Below are 19,072 nucleotides of genomic sequence, written 5' to 3'. Positions count from 1 at the left end.
TCCCCTAACTCTCCCATCGAAGCCCATCCCTCCGGTCCCCTAACTCACCCATCAAAGCCCATCCCTCTAGTCCCCTAACTCTCCCATCGAAGCCTATCCCTCTAGTCCCCTAACTCTCCCATCGAAGCCCATCCCCCTAGTCCTCTAACACTCCCATCGGAGCCCATCCCTCTAGTCGCCTAACTCTCCCATCGAAGCCCATCCCTCTCGTCCCCTAACTCTCCCATCGAAGCTCATCCCTCCAGTCCCCTAACTCTCCCATCGAAGCCCATCCCTCCAGTCCCCTAACTCTCCCATCGAAGCCCATCCCTCCAGTCCCCTCACTCTCCCATCGAAGCCCATCCCTCCAGTCCCCTAACTCTCCCATCGAAGCCCATCCCTCCAGTCCCCTCACTCTCCCATCGAAGCCCATCCCTCTAGTCCCCTAACTCTCCCATCGAAGCCCATCCCTCTAGTCCCCTAACTCTCCCATCGAAGCCCATCGCTCTAGTCCCCTAACTCTCCCATCGAAGCCCATCCCTCCAGTCCCCTAACTCTCCCATCGAAGCCCATCCCTCTAGTCCCCTAACTCTCGCATCGAAGCCCATCCCTCTAGTCCCCTAACTCTCCCATCGAAGCCCATCGCTCTAGTCCCCTAACCCTCCCATCGAAGCCCATCCCTCTAGTCCCCTAACTCTCCCATCGAAGCCCATCCCTCTAGTCCCCTAACTCTCCCATCGAAGCCCATCCCTCTAGTCCCCTAACACTCCCATCGAAGCCCATCTCTCTATTCCGCTAACTTCAGAACATAGGAACAGAGGTGGCCATTTAGTCCCTCGAGCCTGTTCCGCCATTCAGTGAGCTCATGGCTGATCTGCGACCTAACCCCATATTTGCCTTTGCCCCATATCCCTTAATACATTTGGTTAATAAAAATCTACCAATCTCAGATTTAAAATTAACAATTGATCGAGCATCAATTGCCGGTTGCGGAAGAGAGTTCCAAACTTCTACATTCTGTGTGTAGAAGTGTTTCCTAATTTCACTCCTGGAAGGTCTGGCTCTGATTTTTAGACTCTGCCCCCTAGTCCGAGACTCCCCAACCAGCGGGAATAGTTTATCTATCTACCCTATCTGTTCCCCTTAATATCTTAAAACTTGAATCAGATCACCCCTTAACCTTCTTGCAACCCTAGTTTGTGTAATCGCTCTTCATAATTTAACCCTTGCAGTCCGGGTATCATTCTGGTAAACCTACGCTGCACTCCCTCCAAGGCCAATATATCCTTCCTAAGGTGTGGTGCCCAGAACTGCTCACAGTGCTCCAGGTGTGGTCTAACCAGGGCTTTGTACAGCTGCAGCATAACTTCTGCCCCCTGGTAATATGTCGAGGAACCAACTAGAGATCAGGCCATCTTAGACTGGGTATTATGTAATGAGAAAGGATTAATTAGCAATCTTGTTGTACGAGGCCCCTTGGGTCGGAGCGATCATAATATGATAGAATTCTTCATTAAGATGGAGAGTGAAGTAGTTGAGTCAGAGACTAGGGTCCTGAATTTAAATAAAGGAAACTACGATGGTATGAGGCGCGAGTTGGGTAGGATGGATTGGGGAATGTCACTCAAAGGGTTGACTGTGGATAGGCAATGGGAAACATTCAAAGATCGCATGGATGAACTACAGAATTTGTTCATCCCAGTTTGGCATAAAAATAAAACAAAAAAGGTGACTCAACCGTGGCTAACAAGGGAAATTAGGGATAGCAAAAGATCCAAGGAGAGGGCATATAAATTGGCCAGAAAAAGCAGTAAACCTGAGGATTGGGAGCAGTTTAGGATTCAACAAAGGAGGACAAAGGGATTAATTAAGAGGGGGAAAATAGAATATGAGAGTAAGCTTGCAGGGAACATAAAAACTGACTGTAAAAGCTTTTATAGATATGTGAAGAGAAAAAGATTGGTGAAGTCAAGCATAGGTCCCTTGCAGTCAGAATCAGGGGAATTTATAATGGGGAACAAAGAAATGGCAGACCAATTAAATACATATTTTGGTTCTGTCTTCAAAAAGGAGGACACAAATAACCTCCCAGAGATGTCGGAGAACATAGGGTCTGATGAAAGGGAGGAACTGAAAGAAATCAGTATTTGTAGGGAAATGGTGTTAGGGAAATTGACGGGATTGAAGGCCAATAAATCCCCAGGGCCTGATAATCTACATCCTAGGGTACTTAAGGAAGTGGCCCTAGAAATAGTAGATGCATTGCTGGTCATCTTCCAACATTCGATAGACTCTGGAACAGTACCCATGGATTGGAGGGTAGCTAATGTTACCCCATTATTCAAAAAAGGTGGTAGAGAGAAAACGGGGAATTACAGACCGGTAAGCCTGACATCGGTAGTGGGGAAAATGCTAGAGTCCATTATAAAAGATGTAATAGCAGAGCACTTGGAAAACAGTGACAGGATCGGACAAAGTCAACATGGATTTACAAAAGGTAAATCGTGCTTGACTAATCTACTGGAATTTTTTGAGGATGTAACTGGTAAAATAGATAAGGGAGAACCAATGGATGTGGTGTATTTGGACTTTCAGAAGGCTTTCGATGAGGTCCCGCATAAGAGATTAGCATGCAAAGTTAAAGCACATGGGATTGGGGGCAAGGTATTGACTTGGATAGAGAACTGGTTGGCAGACAGAAAGCAAAGAGTTGGAATAAACAGGTCTTTTTCCGAGTGGCAGGTAGTGACTAGTGGGGTACCGCAGGGATCGATCCTTGGGCCCCAGCTATTCACAATATATATTAATGATCTAGACGAGGGAACTAGGTGTAATATCTCCAAGTTTGCAGACGACACAAAGCTGGGTGGGCGTGTGTGCTGTGAGGAGGATACCAAGAAACTCCAGTATGATTTGGACAGGTTGGGTGATTGGGCAGAAGCATGGCAGATGCAATATAACGTGGATAAATGCGAGGTTATCCACTTTGGTGTCAAAAACAGGAAGGCAGATTATTATCCGAATGGCAATAGATTGGGAGAAGGGGAAGTGCAACGAGACCTGGGTGTCCTTGTGCACCAGTCGCTGAAGGTAAGCATGCAGGTGCAGCAGGCGGTTAAGAAGGCAAATGGTATGTTGGCCTTCGTAGCAAGAGGATTTGAGTACAGGAACAAGAATGTCATGCTGCAGCTGTACAGGGCCTTGGTGAGATCACATCTTGAGTATTGTGTGCAGTTTTAGTCACCTTATCTGAGGAAGGATGTTCTTGCCATGGAGGGAATGCAGCGAAGATTCACCAGACTGATACCTGGGATGGCAGGAATGATGTATGAGGAGAGATTGGGTCGATTGGGCTTATACTCGCTGGAGTTTAGAAGAATGAGAGGGGATCTCATTGAAACTTATAAAATTCTAACAGGACTAGACAGACTAGATGCAGGAAGGATGTTCCCGATGGTCGGGGTGTCCAGATCTAGGGGTCACAGTCTAAGGATAAGGGGTAAGCCCTTTAGGACAGAGATGAGGGGGAATTTCTTCACCCAGAGAGTGGTGAACCTGTGGAATTCTCTACCACAGAAGGCAGTAGAGGCCAATTCATTAAATATATTCAAGAAGGAGTTGGATATATTTCTTAAGGCTAAAGGGATCAAGCGATATGGGGAGAAGGCAGGGACAGGGTACTGAATTTGGATGATCAGCCATGATCGCATTGAATGGCGGAGCAGGCTCGAGGGGCCGAATGGCCTACTCCTGCTCCTATCTTCTATGTTTCTATGTTTCTATGTATTCTCGTCCTCTAGATATAACGGCCAGCATTCCATTTAGGACTGAGATGAGGAGGAATTTCTTCACTCAGAGGGTGGTGAACCTTTGGAATTCTCTACCCCAGAGGGCTGTGGAGGCTCAGTCATTGGGTATATTCAAGGCTGAGATCGTAGATTTTTGGACTCTAGGGGAATCAAGGGAAATGGGGATAGGGCGGGAAAGTGGAGCTGAGGTAGAAGATCAGCCATGATCTTATTACATAGGAACAGGAGTATTTTGCTCGATTTCTGTACCTATCCATGGTATTTTATTGATCCATGGACATGGACCCCAAGTCTCTTTGGACCTCCACTGCTTCTAGCTTTTCACCATTTAGCAAGTGCACTGAATGGCGGAGCAGGCTCGAGGTGCGGAATGGCCTACTCCTGCTCCTAATTCTTATGTTGTTACGTTCTAAGTTCTCACAGCCATTAATGTGGTGTTTTCCATTTGAGGTCATGGAGGAAGCTTAAAGTACTGAGAACCCACAAACCACCTTGAGAGAGGGTCAGGCCCAGATTCCAAAGCACACAGTCCTTGAGAGCCCCATTAAATTTTCACTCACGGGATGTGGGCGTCGCTGGCAATGCCAGAATTTATTGCCCATCGCCTAATTGCTTTTAGAAATATAGAAACATAGAAGATAGGAGCAGGAGTCGGCCATTCGGCCCCTCGAGCCTGCTCCGCCATTTAATGAGATCATGGCTGATCATCCAAATTCAGTACCCTGTCCCTGCCTTCTCCCCATATCCCTTGATCCCTTTAGCCTTAAGAAATATATCTAACTCCTTCTTGAATATATTTAATGAATTGGCCTCTACTGCCTTCTGTGGTAGAGAATTCCACAGGTTCACCACTCTCTGGGTGAAGAAATTCCTCCTCATCTCAGCCCTAAATGGCCTATCCCTTATCCTTAGACTGTGACCCCTGGTTCTGGACTCCCCGACCATCAGGAACATCCTTCCTGCATCTAGTCTGTCTAGTCCTGTTAGAATTTTATAAGTTTCAATGAGATCCCCTCTCATTCTTCTAAACTCCAGCGAGTACAAGCCCAATCGACCCAATCTCTCTTCATACGTCATTCCTGCCATCCCAGGTATCAGCCTGGTGAATCTTCGCTGCACTCTCTCCATGGCAAGAACATCCTTCCTCAGATAAGGTGACCAAAACTGCACACAATACTCAAGATGTGGTCTCACCAAGGCCCTGTACAACTGCAGCAAGACATCCTTGTTCCTGTACTCAAATCCTCTCGCTGCGACGGCCAACATACCATTTGCCTTCTTAACTGCCTGCTGCACCTGCATGCTTACCTTCAGCGACTGGTGCACAAGGACACCCAGGTCTCTTTGCACTTCCCCTTCTCCCAACTATTGCCATTCAGATAATAAGCTGTATTCCTGTTTTTGCTACCAAAGTGGATAACCTCGCATTTATCCATGTTATCATACATCTGCCCAATTACCCAACCTGTCCAAATCATACTGGAGTTTCTCGGCATCCTTTTTTTGATAAAGGATTGGTGACAACTGAGTGTCTCGCTGGGCCATTTCAGAGGGCAGTTAAGAATCAACCACATTGCTGTGGGTCTGGAGTCACATACCGGCCAGACCGGGTAAGGACGGCAGATTTCCTTCCCTAAAGGACATTAGTGAACCAGGTGGGTTTTTACGACAATCCGGTAGTTTCATGGTCACCATTACTGATCCTAGCTTTTTATTCCAGATTTATTGAATTAACTGTATTTAAATTCCCCAGCTGCCGGGGTGGGATTTGGACTCGTGTCTCGGGATCATTAGTCCGGGCCTCAGGATTACTAGCCCAGTGACATTACCACTATGCTACCGTACCCTAATTTGAGCCTTGTTCGCCTTTCCTCTCCTTAGTCATCGCAGTTTAACTTGCGAGCCAGTTTCAGCATCTCAACAGACGATTACAAGGATGAGGGACTTCAGTGACGTGGAGAGACTGGAGAAGCTGGGATTGTTCTCCTTAGAGCAGAGAAGGTTAAGGGGAGATTGACCAGAATGGTACCAGGGATGAGGGACTTCAGTGATGTGGGGAGACTGGAGAAGCTGGGATTGTTCTCCGTAGAGCAGAGAAGGTTAAGGGGAGATTGACCAGAATGGTACCAGGGATGAGGGACTTCAGTTACGTGGAGAGACTGGAGAAGCTGGGATTGTTCTCCTTAGAGCAGAGAAGGTTAAGGGGAGATTGACCAGAAAGGTACCAGGGATGAGGGACTTCAGTTACGTGGAGAGACTGGAGAAGCTGGGGTTGTTCTCCTTAGAGCAGAGAAGGTTAAGGGGAGATTGACCAGAATGGTACCAGGGATGAGGGACTTCAGTGATGTGGAGAGACTGGAGAAGCTGGGATTGTTCTCCTTAGAGCAGAGAAGGTTAAGGGGAGATTGACCAGAATGGTACCAGGGATGAGGGACTTCAGTGACGTGGAGTGACTAGAGAAGCTGGGATTGTTCTCCTTAGAGCAGAGAAGGTTAAGGGGAGATTGACCAGAATGGTACCAGGGATGAGGGACTTCAGTGATGTGGAGAGACTGGAGAAGCTGGGATTGTTCTCCTTAGAGCAGAGAAGGTTAAGGGGAGATTTACTAAGTATTTAAAGCATCGAAACAGGCCATTCGGCCCAACTGGTCTGTGCCGGTGTTTATGCTCCACACGAGCCTCCTCCCACCCCTCTCCATCTCACCCCATCACCATATCCTTCGATTCCTTTCTCCCTCATGTTTATCGAGCTTCCCCTTAAATGTATCGGTGCGATTCGCCTCAACCACACCCTGTGGTAGCGAGTTCCACATTCTCACCACGCTCTGGGAGTAAATGGGTTAAATTCCGAGGGCAGGTGGCACAGACTGGGCTTGTGTTCCCTGGAGTTTAGAAGATTAAGGGGTGATCTAATCGAGGTGTTTAAGATGATTAAAGGAGTTGATCGGTTCGATCGAGAGAAACTATTTCCTCTGGTGGGGGGAGTCCAGAACAAGGGGGCAGAACCTTAGAATTAGAGCCCGGCCGTTCAGGGGTGACGTCGGGAAGCACTTCTTCACACAAAGGGTGACGGAAATCTGGAACTCTCTCCCCCAACAAGCTGCTGAGGCCGGGGGTCAATTGGAGCTTTCAAGGCTCAGATTGATCGATTTTTGTTGGGTAAAGGGTATTAAGGGTTAAGGAACCAACAACAAATTGCATTTACATAGAACCGTTAACATAGTAAAACATCCCAAAGCGTGTCAAAGGAGCATAAATCAAATCAAATTTGACACCGAGACACATAAGGAGATCTTAGGGCAAATGAACAAAAGCTCGGACAAAGAGGTCGGTTTTAAGGAGCGTCTTAAAGGAGGAGAGAGAGACGGAGAGGTTTAGGGAGGGAATTGCAGAGCTCGGGGCCCAGGCAGCTGAAGGCACGGCCGCCAATGGTGGAGCGATGGAAATAAGGGGATGCGCAAGAGGCCAGAAATGGGGGAGCGCAGAGATCTCGGGAGGGTTGTAGGGCTGGAGGAGATTACAGAGATAGGGAGGGGGTGAGACCATGGAGGGGTTTGAAAACAAGGATGAGAATTTTAAAGATGGAGTTAGATACAGATCAGCTATGAGCTAACTGAATGGGGGAACAGGCTCGAGGGGGCTGAATGGCCTCCTCCTGTTCCTGTGTAACAGGCTCGAGGGGCTGAATGGCCTCCTCCTGTTCCTGTGTAACAGGCTCGAGGGGCTGAATGTCCTCCTCCTGTTCCTTGTAACAGGCTCGAGGGGCTGAATGGCTTCCTCCTGTCCCTGTGTAACAGGCTCGAGGTGGGCTGAATGGCCTCCTCCTGTTCCTGTGTAACAGGCTCGAGGGGCTGAATGACCTCCACACTGTTCCTGTGTAACAGGCTCGAGGTGGGCTGAATGGCCTTCTCCTGTTTCTGTGTAACAGGCTCGAGGGGCTGAATGGGCCTCCTCCTGTTCCTGTGTAACAGGCTCGAGGTGGGCTGAATGGCCTTCTCCTGTTCCTGTGTAACAGGCTTGAGCGGCTGAATGACCTCCTCCTATTCCTGTGTAACAGACTCGAGGGGCTGAATGACCTCCTCCTGTTCCTGTGTAACAGGCTCAAGGGGCGGAATGGGCTCCTCCTGTTCCTGTGTAACAGGCTGGAGGGGCTGAATGGCCTCCTCCTGTTCCTGTGTAACAGGGTCGAGGGGCTGAATGGCCTCCTCCTGTTCCTGTGTAACAGGCTCGAGGGGGCTGTATGGGCCTCCTCCTGTTCCTGTGTAACAGGCTCGAGGGGCTGAATGGCCTCCTCCTGTTCCTGTGTAACAGGCTCGAGGGGCGGAATATCCTCCTCCTGTTCCTGTGTAACAGGCTCGAGGGGCTGAATGGCCTCCTCCTGTTCCTGTGTAACAGGCTCGAGGGTCTGAATGGCCTCTTCCTGTCCCTGTGTAACAGGCTCGAGGGGCTGAATGGCCTCCTCCTGTTCCTGGGTAACAGGCTCGAGGGGCTGAATGGCCTCCTCCTGTTCCTGTGTAACAGACCCGAGGGGCTAAATGGGCCTCCTCCTGTTCCTGTGTAACAGACCCGAGGGGCTGAATAGACTCCTCCTGTTCCTGTGTAACAGGCTTGAGGGGCTGAATGGCCTCCTCCTGTTCCTGTGTAACAGGCTCGAGGGGCTGAATGGGCTCCTCCTGTTCCTGTGTAACAGGCTCGAGGGGCTGAATGGGCTCCTCCTGTTCCTATGTAACAGGCTCGAGGGGCTGAATGGGCCTCCTCCTGTTCCTGTGTAACAGGCTCGAGGGGTTGAACGGGCTCCTCCTGTTCCTGTGTAACGGGCTCGAGGGGCTGAATGGCCTCCTCCTGTTCCTGTGTAACAGGCTCGAGGGGCTGAATGGCCTCCTCCTGTTCCTGTGTAACGGGCTCGAGGGGCTGACTGGCCTCCTCCTGTTCCTGTGTAACGGGCTCGAGGGGCTGAATGGCCTCCTCCTGTTCCTGTGTAACAGGCTCGAGGGGCTGACTGGGTCCTCCTGTTCCTGTGTAACAGACTCGAGGGGCTGAATGGCCTCCTCCTGTTCCTGGGTAAGAGGCTCGAGGGACTGAATGGCCTCCTCCTGTTCCTGTGTAACAGGCTCGAGGGGCTGAATGACCTCCACCCTGTTCCTGTGTAACAGACTCGAGGGGCTGAATGGCCACCTCCTGTTCCTGTGTAACAGGCTCGAGGGACTGAATGGCCTCCTCCTGTTCCTGTGTAACAGGCTCGAGGGGCTGAATGGCCTCCTCCTGTTCCTGTGTAACAGGCTCGAGGGGCTGAATGGGCTTCCTCCTGTTCCTGTGTAACAGGCTCGAGGGGCTGAATCGCCTCCTCCTGTTCCTGTGTAAATGGCTCGAGGGGCTGAATGGCCTCCTCCTGTTCCTGTGTAACAGGCTCGAGGGGCTGAATGGGCCTCCTCCTGTTCCTGTGTAACAGGCTCGAGGGGCTGAATGGCCTCCTCCTGTTCCTCTGTAACAGGCTCGAGGAGCTGAATGACCTCCTCCTGTTCCTGTGTAACAGGCTCGAGGGGGCTGAATGGCATCCTCCTGTTCCTGTGTAACAGGCTCGAGGGGCTGAATGGGCCTCCTCCTGTTCCTGTGTAACAGGCTCGAGGGGCTGAATGGCCTCCTCCTGTTCCTGTGTAACAGGCTCGAGGGGCTGAATGGGCTTCCTCCTGTTCTTCTGTAACAGTCTTGAGGGGCTGAATGGCCTCCTCCTGTTCCTGTGTAACAGGCTCGAGGGGCTGAATGGCCTCCTCCTGTTCCTGTGTAACAGGCTCGAGGGGCTGAATGGGCCTCCTCCTGTTCCTGTGTAACAGGCTCGAGGGGCTGAATGGCCTCCTCCTGTTCCTGTGTAACAGGCTCGAGGGGCTGAATGGCCTCCTCCTGTTCCTGTGTAACGGGCTCGAGGGGCCGAATGGCCTCCTCCTGTTCCTGTGTAACGGGCTCGAGGGGCTGAATGACCTGCACCCTGTTCCTGTGTAACAGGCTCGAGGGGCTGAATGGCCTCCTTCTGTTCCTGTGTAACAGGCTCGAGGGGCTGAATGGGTCCTCCTGTTCCTGTGTAACAGACTCGAGGGGCTGAATGGCCTCCTCCTGTTCCTGGGTAACAGGCTCGAGGGACTGAATGGCCTCCTCCTGTTCCTGTGTAACAGGCTCGAGGGGCTGAATGACCTCCACCCTGTTCCTGTGTAACAGGCTCGAGGGGCTGAATGGCCACCTCCTGTTCCTGTGTAACAGGCTCGAGGGACTGAATGGCCTCCTCCTGTTCCTGTGTAACAGACTCGAGGGGCTGAATGGCCTCCTCCTGTTCCTGGGTAACAGGCTCGAGGGACTGAATGGCCTCCTCCTGTTCCTGTGTAACAGGCTCGAGGGGCTGAATGGCCTCCTCCTGTTCCTGTGTAACAGGCTCGAGGGGCGGAATATCCTCCTCCTGTTCCTGTGTAACAGGCTCGAGGGGCTGAATGGCCTCCTCCTGTTCCTGTGTAACAGGCTCGAGGGTCTGAATGGCCTCTTCCTGTCCCTGTGTAACAGGCTCGAGGGGCTGAATGGCCTCCTCCTGTTCCTGGGTAACAGGCTCGAGGGGCTGAATGGCCTCCTCCTGTTCCTGTGTAACAGACCCGAGGGGCTAAATGGGCCTCCTCCTGTTCCTGTGTAACAGACCCGAGGGGCTGAATAGACTCCTCCTGTTCCTGTGTAACAGGCTTGAGGGGCTGAATGGCCTCCTCCTGTTCCTGTGTAACAGGCTCGAGGGGGTTAATGGGCCTCCTCCTGTTCCTGTGTAACAGGCTTGAGGGGTTGAATGGGCTCCTCCTGTTCCTGTGTAACGGGCTCGAGGGGCTGAATGGCCTCCTCCTGTTCCTGTGTAACAGGCTCGAGGGGCTGAATGGCCTCCTCCTGTTCCTGTGTAATGGGCTCGAGGGGCTGAATGGCCTCCTCCTGTTCCTGTGTAACGGGCTCGAGGGGCTGAATGGCCTCCTCCTGTTCCTGTGTAACAGGCTCGAGGGGCTGACTGGGTCCTCCTGTTCCTGTGTAACAGACTCGAGGGGCTGAATGGCATCCTCCTGTTCCTGGGTAAGAGGCTCGAGGGACTGAATGGCCTCCTCCTGTTCCTGTGTAACAGGCTCGAGGGGCTGAATGACCTCCACCCTGTTCCTGTGTAACAGGCTCGAGGGGCTGAATGGCCACCTCCTGTTCCTGTGTAACAGGCTCGAGGGACTGAATGGCCTCCTCCTGTTCCTGTGTAACAGACTCGAGGGGCTGAATGGCCTCCTCCTGTTCCTGGGTAACAGGCTCGAGGGACTGAATGGCCTCCTCCTGTTCCTGTGTAACAGGCTCGAGGGGCTGAATGGCCTCCTCCTGTTCCTGTGTAACAGGCTCGAGGGGCTGAATGGGCTTCCTCCTGTTCCTGTGTAACAGGCTCGAGGGGCTGAATGGCCTCCTCCTGTTCCTGTGTAAATGGCTCGAGGGGCTGAATGGACTCCTCCTGTTCCTGTGTAACAGGCTCGAGGGGCTGAATGGGCCTCCTCCTGTTCCTGTGTAACAGGCTCGAGGGGCTGAATGGCCTCCTCCTGTTCCTCTGTAACAGGCTCAAGGAGCTGAATGACCTCCTCCTGTTCCTGTGTAACAGGCTCGAGGGGGCTGAATGGCATCCTCCTGTTCCTGTGTAACAGGCTCGAGGGGCTGAATGGGCCTCCTCCTGTTCCTGTGTAACAGGCTCGAGGGGCTGAATGGCCTCCTCCTGTTCCTGTGTAACAGGCTCGAGGGGCTGAATGGGCTTCCTCCTGTTCCTCTGTAACAGTCTTGAGGGGCTGAATGGCCTCCTCCTGTTCCTGTGTAACAGGCTCGAGGGGCTGAATGGCCTCCTCCTGTTCCTGTGTAACAGGCTCGAGGGGCTGAATGGGCCTCCTCCTGTTCCTGTGTAACAGGCTCGAGGGGCTGAATGGCCTCCTCCTGTTCCTGTGTAACAGGCTCGAGGGGCTGAATGGCCTCCTCCTGTTCCTGTGTAACGGGCTCGAGGGGCCGAATAGCCTCCTCCTGTTCCTGTGTAACGGGCTCGAGGGGCTGAATGACCTGCACCCTGTTCCTGTGTAACAGGCTCGAGGGGCTGAATGGGCTTCCTCCTGTTCCTCTGTAACAGTCTTGAGGGGCTGAATGGCCTCCTCCTGTTCCTGTGTAACAGGCTCGAGGGGCTGAATGGCCTCCTCCTGTTCCTGGGTAACAGGCTCGAGGGGCTGAATGGGCCTCCTCCTGTTCCTGTGTAACAGGCTCGAGGGGCTGAATGGCCTCCTCCTGTTCCTGTGTAACAGGCTCGAGGGGCTGAATGGCCTCCTCCTGTTCCTGTGTAACAGGCTCGAGAGGCTGAATGGCCTCCTCCTGTTCCTGTGTAACAGGCTCAAGGGGCTGAATGGGCCTCATCCTGTTCCTGTGTAACCGGCTCGAGGGGCTGAATGACCACCTCCTGTTCCTGTGTAACAGGCTCGAGGAGCTGAATGGCCTCCTCATGTTCCTGTATAACAGGCTCAAGGGGCTGAATGGCCTCCTCCTGTTCCTGTGTAACAGGCTCGAGGGGCTGAATGGCCACCTCCTGTTCCTGTGTAACAGGCTCGAGGGGCTGAATGGCCTCCTCCTGTTCCTGTGTAACAGGCTCGAGGGGCTGAATGGCCTCCTCCTGTTCCTGTGTAACAGGCTCGAGGGGCTGAATGGCCTCCTCCTGTTCCTGTGTAACAGGCTCGAGGGGCTGAATGGCCTCCTCCTGTTCCTGTGTAACAGGCTCGAGGGGCTGAATGGCCTCCTCCTGTTCCTATCTACATTGAAATTCTTCTCTCTTATCCAGGCTGCCAAGTTTAGCATCATCCCAACCGTGATCAACATCGTGGCTGCTTGCACGTCCATTGGGCTGGTGAGTCACAACCGCTGATGTCTGATTCCTTGGAAACACACGAAACCCTCGCCCACCCCCAAAGTCACGGAACAAGCGCACAGGGACGAAGTTGTCTTAGGTCGCGAGGCATCTTTAGAAAGGAAGTAAAGTTTTGACGTTTTATTTATTAGTTCACGGGATGTGGGCGTCGCTGGCAATGAAGAGAACAATCCCAGCTTCTCCACAATTTCCACATCACTGAAGTCCCTCATCCCTGGTACCATTCTGGTCAATCTCCCCTTAACCTTCTCTGCTCTAAGGAGAACAACCCCAGCTTCTCCAGTCTCTCCACATCACTGAAGTCCCTCATCCCTGGTACCATTCTGGTCAACCTCCTCTTAACCTTCTCTGCTCTAAGGAGAACAACCCCAGCTTCTCCAGTCTCTCCATGTAACTGAAGTCCCTCATCCCTGGTACCATTCTTGTCAATCTCCCCTTAACCTTCTCTGCTCTAAAGAGAACAATCCCAACTTCTCCAGTCTCTCCACGTAACTGAAGACCCTCATCCCTGGTACCATTCTGGTCAATCTCTCCCTTAACCTTCTCTGCTCTAAGGAGAACAATCCCAGCTTCTCCAGTCTCTCCACATCACTGAAGTCCCTCATCCCTGGTACCATTCTGGTCAATCTCCCCTTAACCTTCTCTGCTCTAAAGAGAACAATCCCAGCTTCTCCAGTCTCTCCACGTAACTGAAGTCCCTCATCCCTGGTACCATTCTGGTCAATCTCCCCTTAACCTTCTCTGCTCTAAAGAGAACAATCCCAACTTCTCCAGTCTCTCCACGTAACTGAAGACCCTCATCCCTGGTACCATTCTGGTCAATCTCTCCCTTAACCTTCTCTGCTCTAAGGAGAACAATCCCAGCTTCTCCAGTCTCTCCACATCACTGAAGTCCCTCATCCCTGGTACCATTCTGGTCAATCTCCCCTTAACCTTCTCTGCTCTAAGGAGAACAATCCCAGCTTCTCCAGTCTCCCCACGTAACTGAAGTCCCTCATCCCTGGTACCATTCTGGTCAATCTCTCCCTTAACCTTCTCTGCTCTAAGGAGAACAATCCCAGCTTCTCCAGTCTCCCCACGTAACTGAAGTCCCTCATCCCTGGTACCATTCTGGTCAATCTCCTCTTAACCTTCTCTGCTCTAAGGAGAACAACCCCAGCTTCTCCAGTCTCCCCAGGTAACTGAAGTCCCTCATCCCTGGTACCATTCTGGTCAATCTCTCCCTTAACCTTCTCTGCTCTAAAGAGAACAATCCCAGCTTCTCCAGTCTCTCCACATCACTGAAGTCCCTCATCCCTGGTACCATTCTGGTCAATCTCCCCTTAACCTTCTCTGCTCTAAGGAGAACAATCCCAGCTTCTCCAGTCTCCCCACGTAACTGAAGTCCCTCATCCCTGGTACCATTCTGGTCAATCTCCCCTTAACCTTCTCTGCTCTAAGGAGAACAACCCCAGCTTCTCCAGTCTCCCCAGGTAACTGAAGTCCCTCATCCCTGGTACCATTCTGGTCAATCTCCCCTTAACCTTCTCTGCTCTAAGGAGAACAACCCCAGCTTCTCCAGTCACTCCACGTCACTGAAGTCCCTCATCCCTGGTACCATTCTGGTCAATCTCCCCTTAACCTTCTCTGCTCTAAAGAGAACAATCCCAACTTCTCCAGTCTCTCCACGTAACTGAAGACCCTTATCCCTGGTACCATTCTGGTCAATCTCCCCTTAACCTTCTCTGCTCTAAGGAGAACAATCCCAGCTTCTCTAGTCACTCCACGTCACTGAAGTCCCTCATCCCTGGTACCATTCTGGTCAATCTCCCCTTAACCTTCTCTGCTCGAAGGAGAACAATCCCAGCTTCTCCAGTCTCTCCACGTAACTGAAGTCCCTCATCCCCGGTACCATTCTGGTCAATCTCTCCCTTAACCTTCTCTGCTCTAAAGAGAACAATCCCAGCTTCTCCAGTCTCCCCACGTAACTGCAGTCCCTCATCCCTGGTACCATTCTGGTCAATCTCTCCCTTAACCTTCTCTGCTCTACGGAGAACAATCCCAGCTTCTCCAGTCTCCCCACGTAACTGAAGTCCCTCATCCCTGGTACCATTCTGGTCAATCTCCCTTTAACCTTCTCTGCTCTACGGCGAACAATCCCAGTTTCTCCAGTCTCACCATGTAACTGAAGTCCCTCATCCCTGGTACCATTCTGGTCAATCTCTCCCTTAACCTTCTCTGCTCTACGGAGAACAATCCCAGCTTCTCCAGTCTCACCATGTAACTGAAGTCCCTCATCCCTGGTACCATTCTGGTAAAACCACCTCTGCACCCTCTCCAAGGTTTTCTATAATCAATGATTTGGAGGCGGGGCTTGCAGCCGACAGAGTCTATTTACACAGAGTTTCTAAGAACTCTAAGGATGATCTCTCCAACGACTTTGCAGTGAGTGAAGGATAGTTACAGAATACAATTGACAGGGGAGAATTACCCAATTCTGGCGGGAACAGTGGGGAAACTAGATACAGACTTCACTTCTTCAGCTGCTTCATCAATGACGTTCCCTCCATCGTAAGGTCAGAAATGGGGATGTTCGCTGATGACTGCACAGTGTTGAGCGCCATTCACAACTCCTCAGATAATGAAGCAGTCCATGCCCGCATGCAACAAGACCTGGACAACATTCAGGCTACGGCTGATAAGTGGCTGGTAACATTCGCGCCACACAAGTGCCAGGCAATGACTATCTCCAACAAGCAAGAGTCTAACCACCTCCCCTTGACATATAATGGCATTACCATCGCCGAATCCCCCATCAACATCCTGGGGGTCACCATTGGCCAGAAACTTAACTGGACCAGCCACATAAGTACTGTGGCAACAAGAGCAGGTCAGAGGCTGGGTATTCTGCAGCGAGTGTCTCACCTCCTGACTCCCCAAAGCCTTTCCACCATCTACAAGGTACAAGTCAGGAGTGTGATGGAATACTCTCCACTTGCCTGGATGAGTGCAACTCCGACAACACTCGAGAAGCTCGACACCATCCAGGACAAAGCAGCCCGTTTGATTAGCACCCCATCCACCACCTTAAACATTCACTCCCTCCACCACCAGCGCACCGTGGCTGCAGTGTGGACCATCTACAAGATGCACTGCAGCAACTCGCCAAGGCTTCTTCTGCAGCACCTCCCAAACCCACGACCTCTTCCACCTAGAAGGGCAAGGGCAGCAGGCGCATGGGAACACCACCACCTCCAAGTTCCCCTCCAAGTCACACACCATCCTGACTTGGAAATATATCGCCGTTCCTTCATCGTCGCTGGGTCAAAATCCTGGAACTCCCTCCCTAACAGCACTGTGGGAGCACCTTCACCACACGGACTGCAGCGGTTCAAGAAGGCGGCTCACCACCACCTTCTCAAGGGCAACTAGGGATGGGCAATAAATGCTGGCCTCGCCAACGATGCCCACATCCCATAAACGAATAAAAAAACTGATAGCAGGCTCAGAGAAAGTGATGGCATATGGGACCCGCACTACATAATTTCACACATCAAAGATACAACATATTGGAGATCGTAGTCTAGCTGAGGGTAGGGTAAGCAGACGAGGCAACATGCTTGCACCCTCTTGAAGGAGTCCACGGTATGTGAGTCTAATGTAGAGGGAGCTCTACACTGTATCTAACCTGTGCTGTACCTGCCCTGGGAGCGCTCGATGTTGACACTGGGTATAAAGTGGGGATACACTGTCAGGGTAATGTAGAGGGAGCTCTACACTGTATCTAACCTGTGCTGTACCTGCCCTGGGAGCGCTCGATGCTGACACTGGGTATAAAGTGGGGACACACTGTCAGGGTAATGTAGAGGGAGCTCTACACTGTATCTAACCCATGCTGTACCTGCCCTGGGAGCGCTCGATGCTGACACTGGGTATAAAGTGGGGACACACAGTCAGGGTAATGTAGAGGGAGCTCTACACTGTATCTAACCCGTGCTGTACCTGCCCCGGGAGCGCTCGATGCTGACACTGGGTATAAAGTGGGGACACACTGTCAGGGTAATGTAGAGGGAGCTCTACACTGTATCTAACCCATGCTGTACCTGCCCTGGGAGCGCTCGATGCTGACACTGTGTATAAAGTGGGGACACACTGTCAGGGTAATGTAGAGGGAGCTCTACACTGTATCTAACCCGTGCTGTACCTGCCCTGGGAGCGCTCGATGCTGACACTGGGTATAAAGTGGGGACACACTGTCAGGGTAATGTAGAGGGAGCTCTACACTGTATCTAACCCATGCTGTACCTGCCCTGGGAGCACTCGATGCTGACACTGGGTATAAAGTGGGGACACACTGTCAGGGTAATGTAGAGGGAGCTCTACACTGTATCTAACCCATGCTGTACCTGCCCCGGGAGCGCTCGATGCTGACACTGGGTATAAAGTGGGGACACACTGTCAGGGTAATGTAGAGGGAGCTCTACACTGTATCTAACCCGTGCTGTACCTGCCCCGGGAGCGCTCGATGCTGACACTGGGTATAAAGTGGGGGACACACTGTCAGGGTAATGTAGAGGGAGCTCTACACTTTATCTAACCCGTGCTGTACCTGCCCCGGGAGCGCTCGATGCTGACACTGGGTATAAAGTGGGGGACACACTGTCAGGGTAATGTAGAGGGAGCCCTACACTGTATCTAACCCGTGCTGTACCTGCCCCGGGAGCGCTCGATGCTGACACTGGGTATAAAGTGGGGGACACACTGTCAGGGTAATGTAGAGGGAGCTCTACACTGTATCTAACCCATGCTGTACCTGCCCTGGGAGCGCTCGATGCTGACACTGGGTATAAAGTGGGGGACACACAGTCAGGGTAATGTAGAGGGAGCTCTACACTGTATCTAACCCGTGCTGTACCTGCCCCGGGAGTGCTCGATGCTGACACTGGGTATAAAGTGGGGGACACACTGTCAGGGTAATGTAGAGGGAGCTCTACCCTGTATCTAACCCGTGCTGTACCTGCCCCGGGAGCGCTCGATGCTGACACTGGGTATAAAGTGGGGGACACACTGTCAGGGTAATGTAGAGGGAGCTCTACACTGTATCTAACCCGTGCTGTACCTGCCCCGGGAGCGCTCGATGCTGACACTGGGTATAAAGTGGGGGGGACACTGTCAGGGTAATGTAGAGGGAGCTCTACACTGTATCTAACCCGTGCTGTACCTGCCCCGGGAGCGCTCGATGCTGACACTGGGTATAAAGTGGGGGACACACTGTCAGGGTAATGTAGAGGGAGCTCTACACTGTATCTAACCCGTGCTGTACCTGCCCTGGGAGCGCTCGATGCTGACACTGGGTATAAAGTGGGGGACACACTGTCAGGGTAATGTAGAGGGAGCTCTACACTGTATCTAACCCGTGCTGTACCTGCCCCGGGAGCGCTCGATGCTGACACTGGGTATAAAGTGGGGTCACACTGTCAGGGTAATGTAGAGGGAGCTCTACACTGTATCTAACCCGTGCTGTACCTGCCCCGGGAGCGCTCGATGCTGACACTGGGTATAAAGTGGGGGGGACACTGTCAGGGTAATGTTCCTCACCCTGTCGAATAGTAACTGTGTTCCTCTCTCTCTCTGCAGGGAGCCGTTATCTGTGATTTGATATTACTGAACTTCCTCAAGGGCGCTGAGAATTACAAGGCCAAAAAGTTTGAAGAGGTGAGTAAGATAGCGAGCGATTGGTTGATAGCGAGATAGACAGATACTGAAATGACAACAACAACTTATATATTTATATGGCGCCTTTAACATAATAAAACATCCCAAATATAAGGAGATATTACGGCAGGTGACCAAAAGCTTAGTCAAAGGGGTAGGTTTTAAGGAGCGTCTTAAAGGAAGGGAGAGGTAGAGAGGCGGAGAGGTTTAGGGAGGGAATGCCTGAGCTGCCAATGGTTGAGCGATTATAATCAGGGATGCTCAAGAGGGCAGAATTAGAGGAGCGCAGATATCTCGGGGGGTTGTGGGGCTGGAGGAGGTTACAGAGATAGGGAGGGTTGTAGGGGCTGGAGCAGGTTACAGAGATAGGGAGGGTTGTAGGGGCTGGAGGAGGTTACAGAGATAGGGAGGATTGTAGGGGCTGGAGGGGGTTACAGAGATAGGGAGGGTTGTAGAGGCTGGAGGAGGTTACAGAGATAGGGAGGGTTGTAGAGGCTGGAGGAGGTTACAGAGATAGGGAGGGTTGTAGGGGCTGGAGGAGGTTACAGAGATAGGGAGGGGTGTAGGGCTGGAGGAGGTTACAGAGATAGGGAGGGTTGTAGGGGCTGGAGGAGGTTACAGAGATAGGGAGGGTTGTAGGGGCTGGAGGAGGTTAC

General features: G+C 51.9%; 1 protein-coding gene across 1 annotated transcript in view; it reads left to right on the top strand.

Annotated features, from left to right (window-relative positions):
* The window catches only part of LOC147092242 (P2X purinoceptor 3-like), a 144,575-nt gene extending 126,120 nt beyond the window's left edge, over nucleotides 1–18,455 (top strand). The window contains exons 10-11 of the mRNA XM_085975580.1: nucleotides 12,636–12,701; nucleotides 18,339–18,455. Coding sequence (XP_085831706.1) covers nucleotides 12,636–12,701; nucleotides 18,339–18,455 — 183 coding nt within the window. The remainder of the gene's footprint in view (nucleotides 1–12,635; nucleotides 12,702–18,338) is intronic.
* Nucleotides 18,456–19,072: the final 617 nt, after the last annotated feature.

Source organism: Somniosus microcephalus, unplaced genomic scaffold (genome assembly GCF_052327205.1).
Source record: "Somniosus microcephalus isolate GS21.2 unplaced genomic scaffold, FLI_Smic_1.0 unresolved_chr2, whole genome shotgun sequence".
Taxonomy (NCBI): domain Eukaryota; kingdom Metazoa; phylum Chordata; class Chondrichthyes; order Squaliformes; family Somniosidae; genus Somniosus; species Somniosus microcephalus.
The sequence above is the reverse complement of the archived record's forward strand: the minus strand, read 5'-3'. Positions and strand labels throughout refer to the sequence as shown.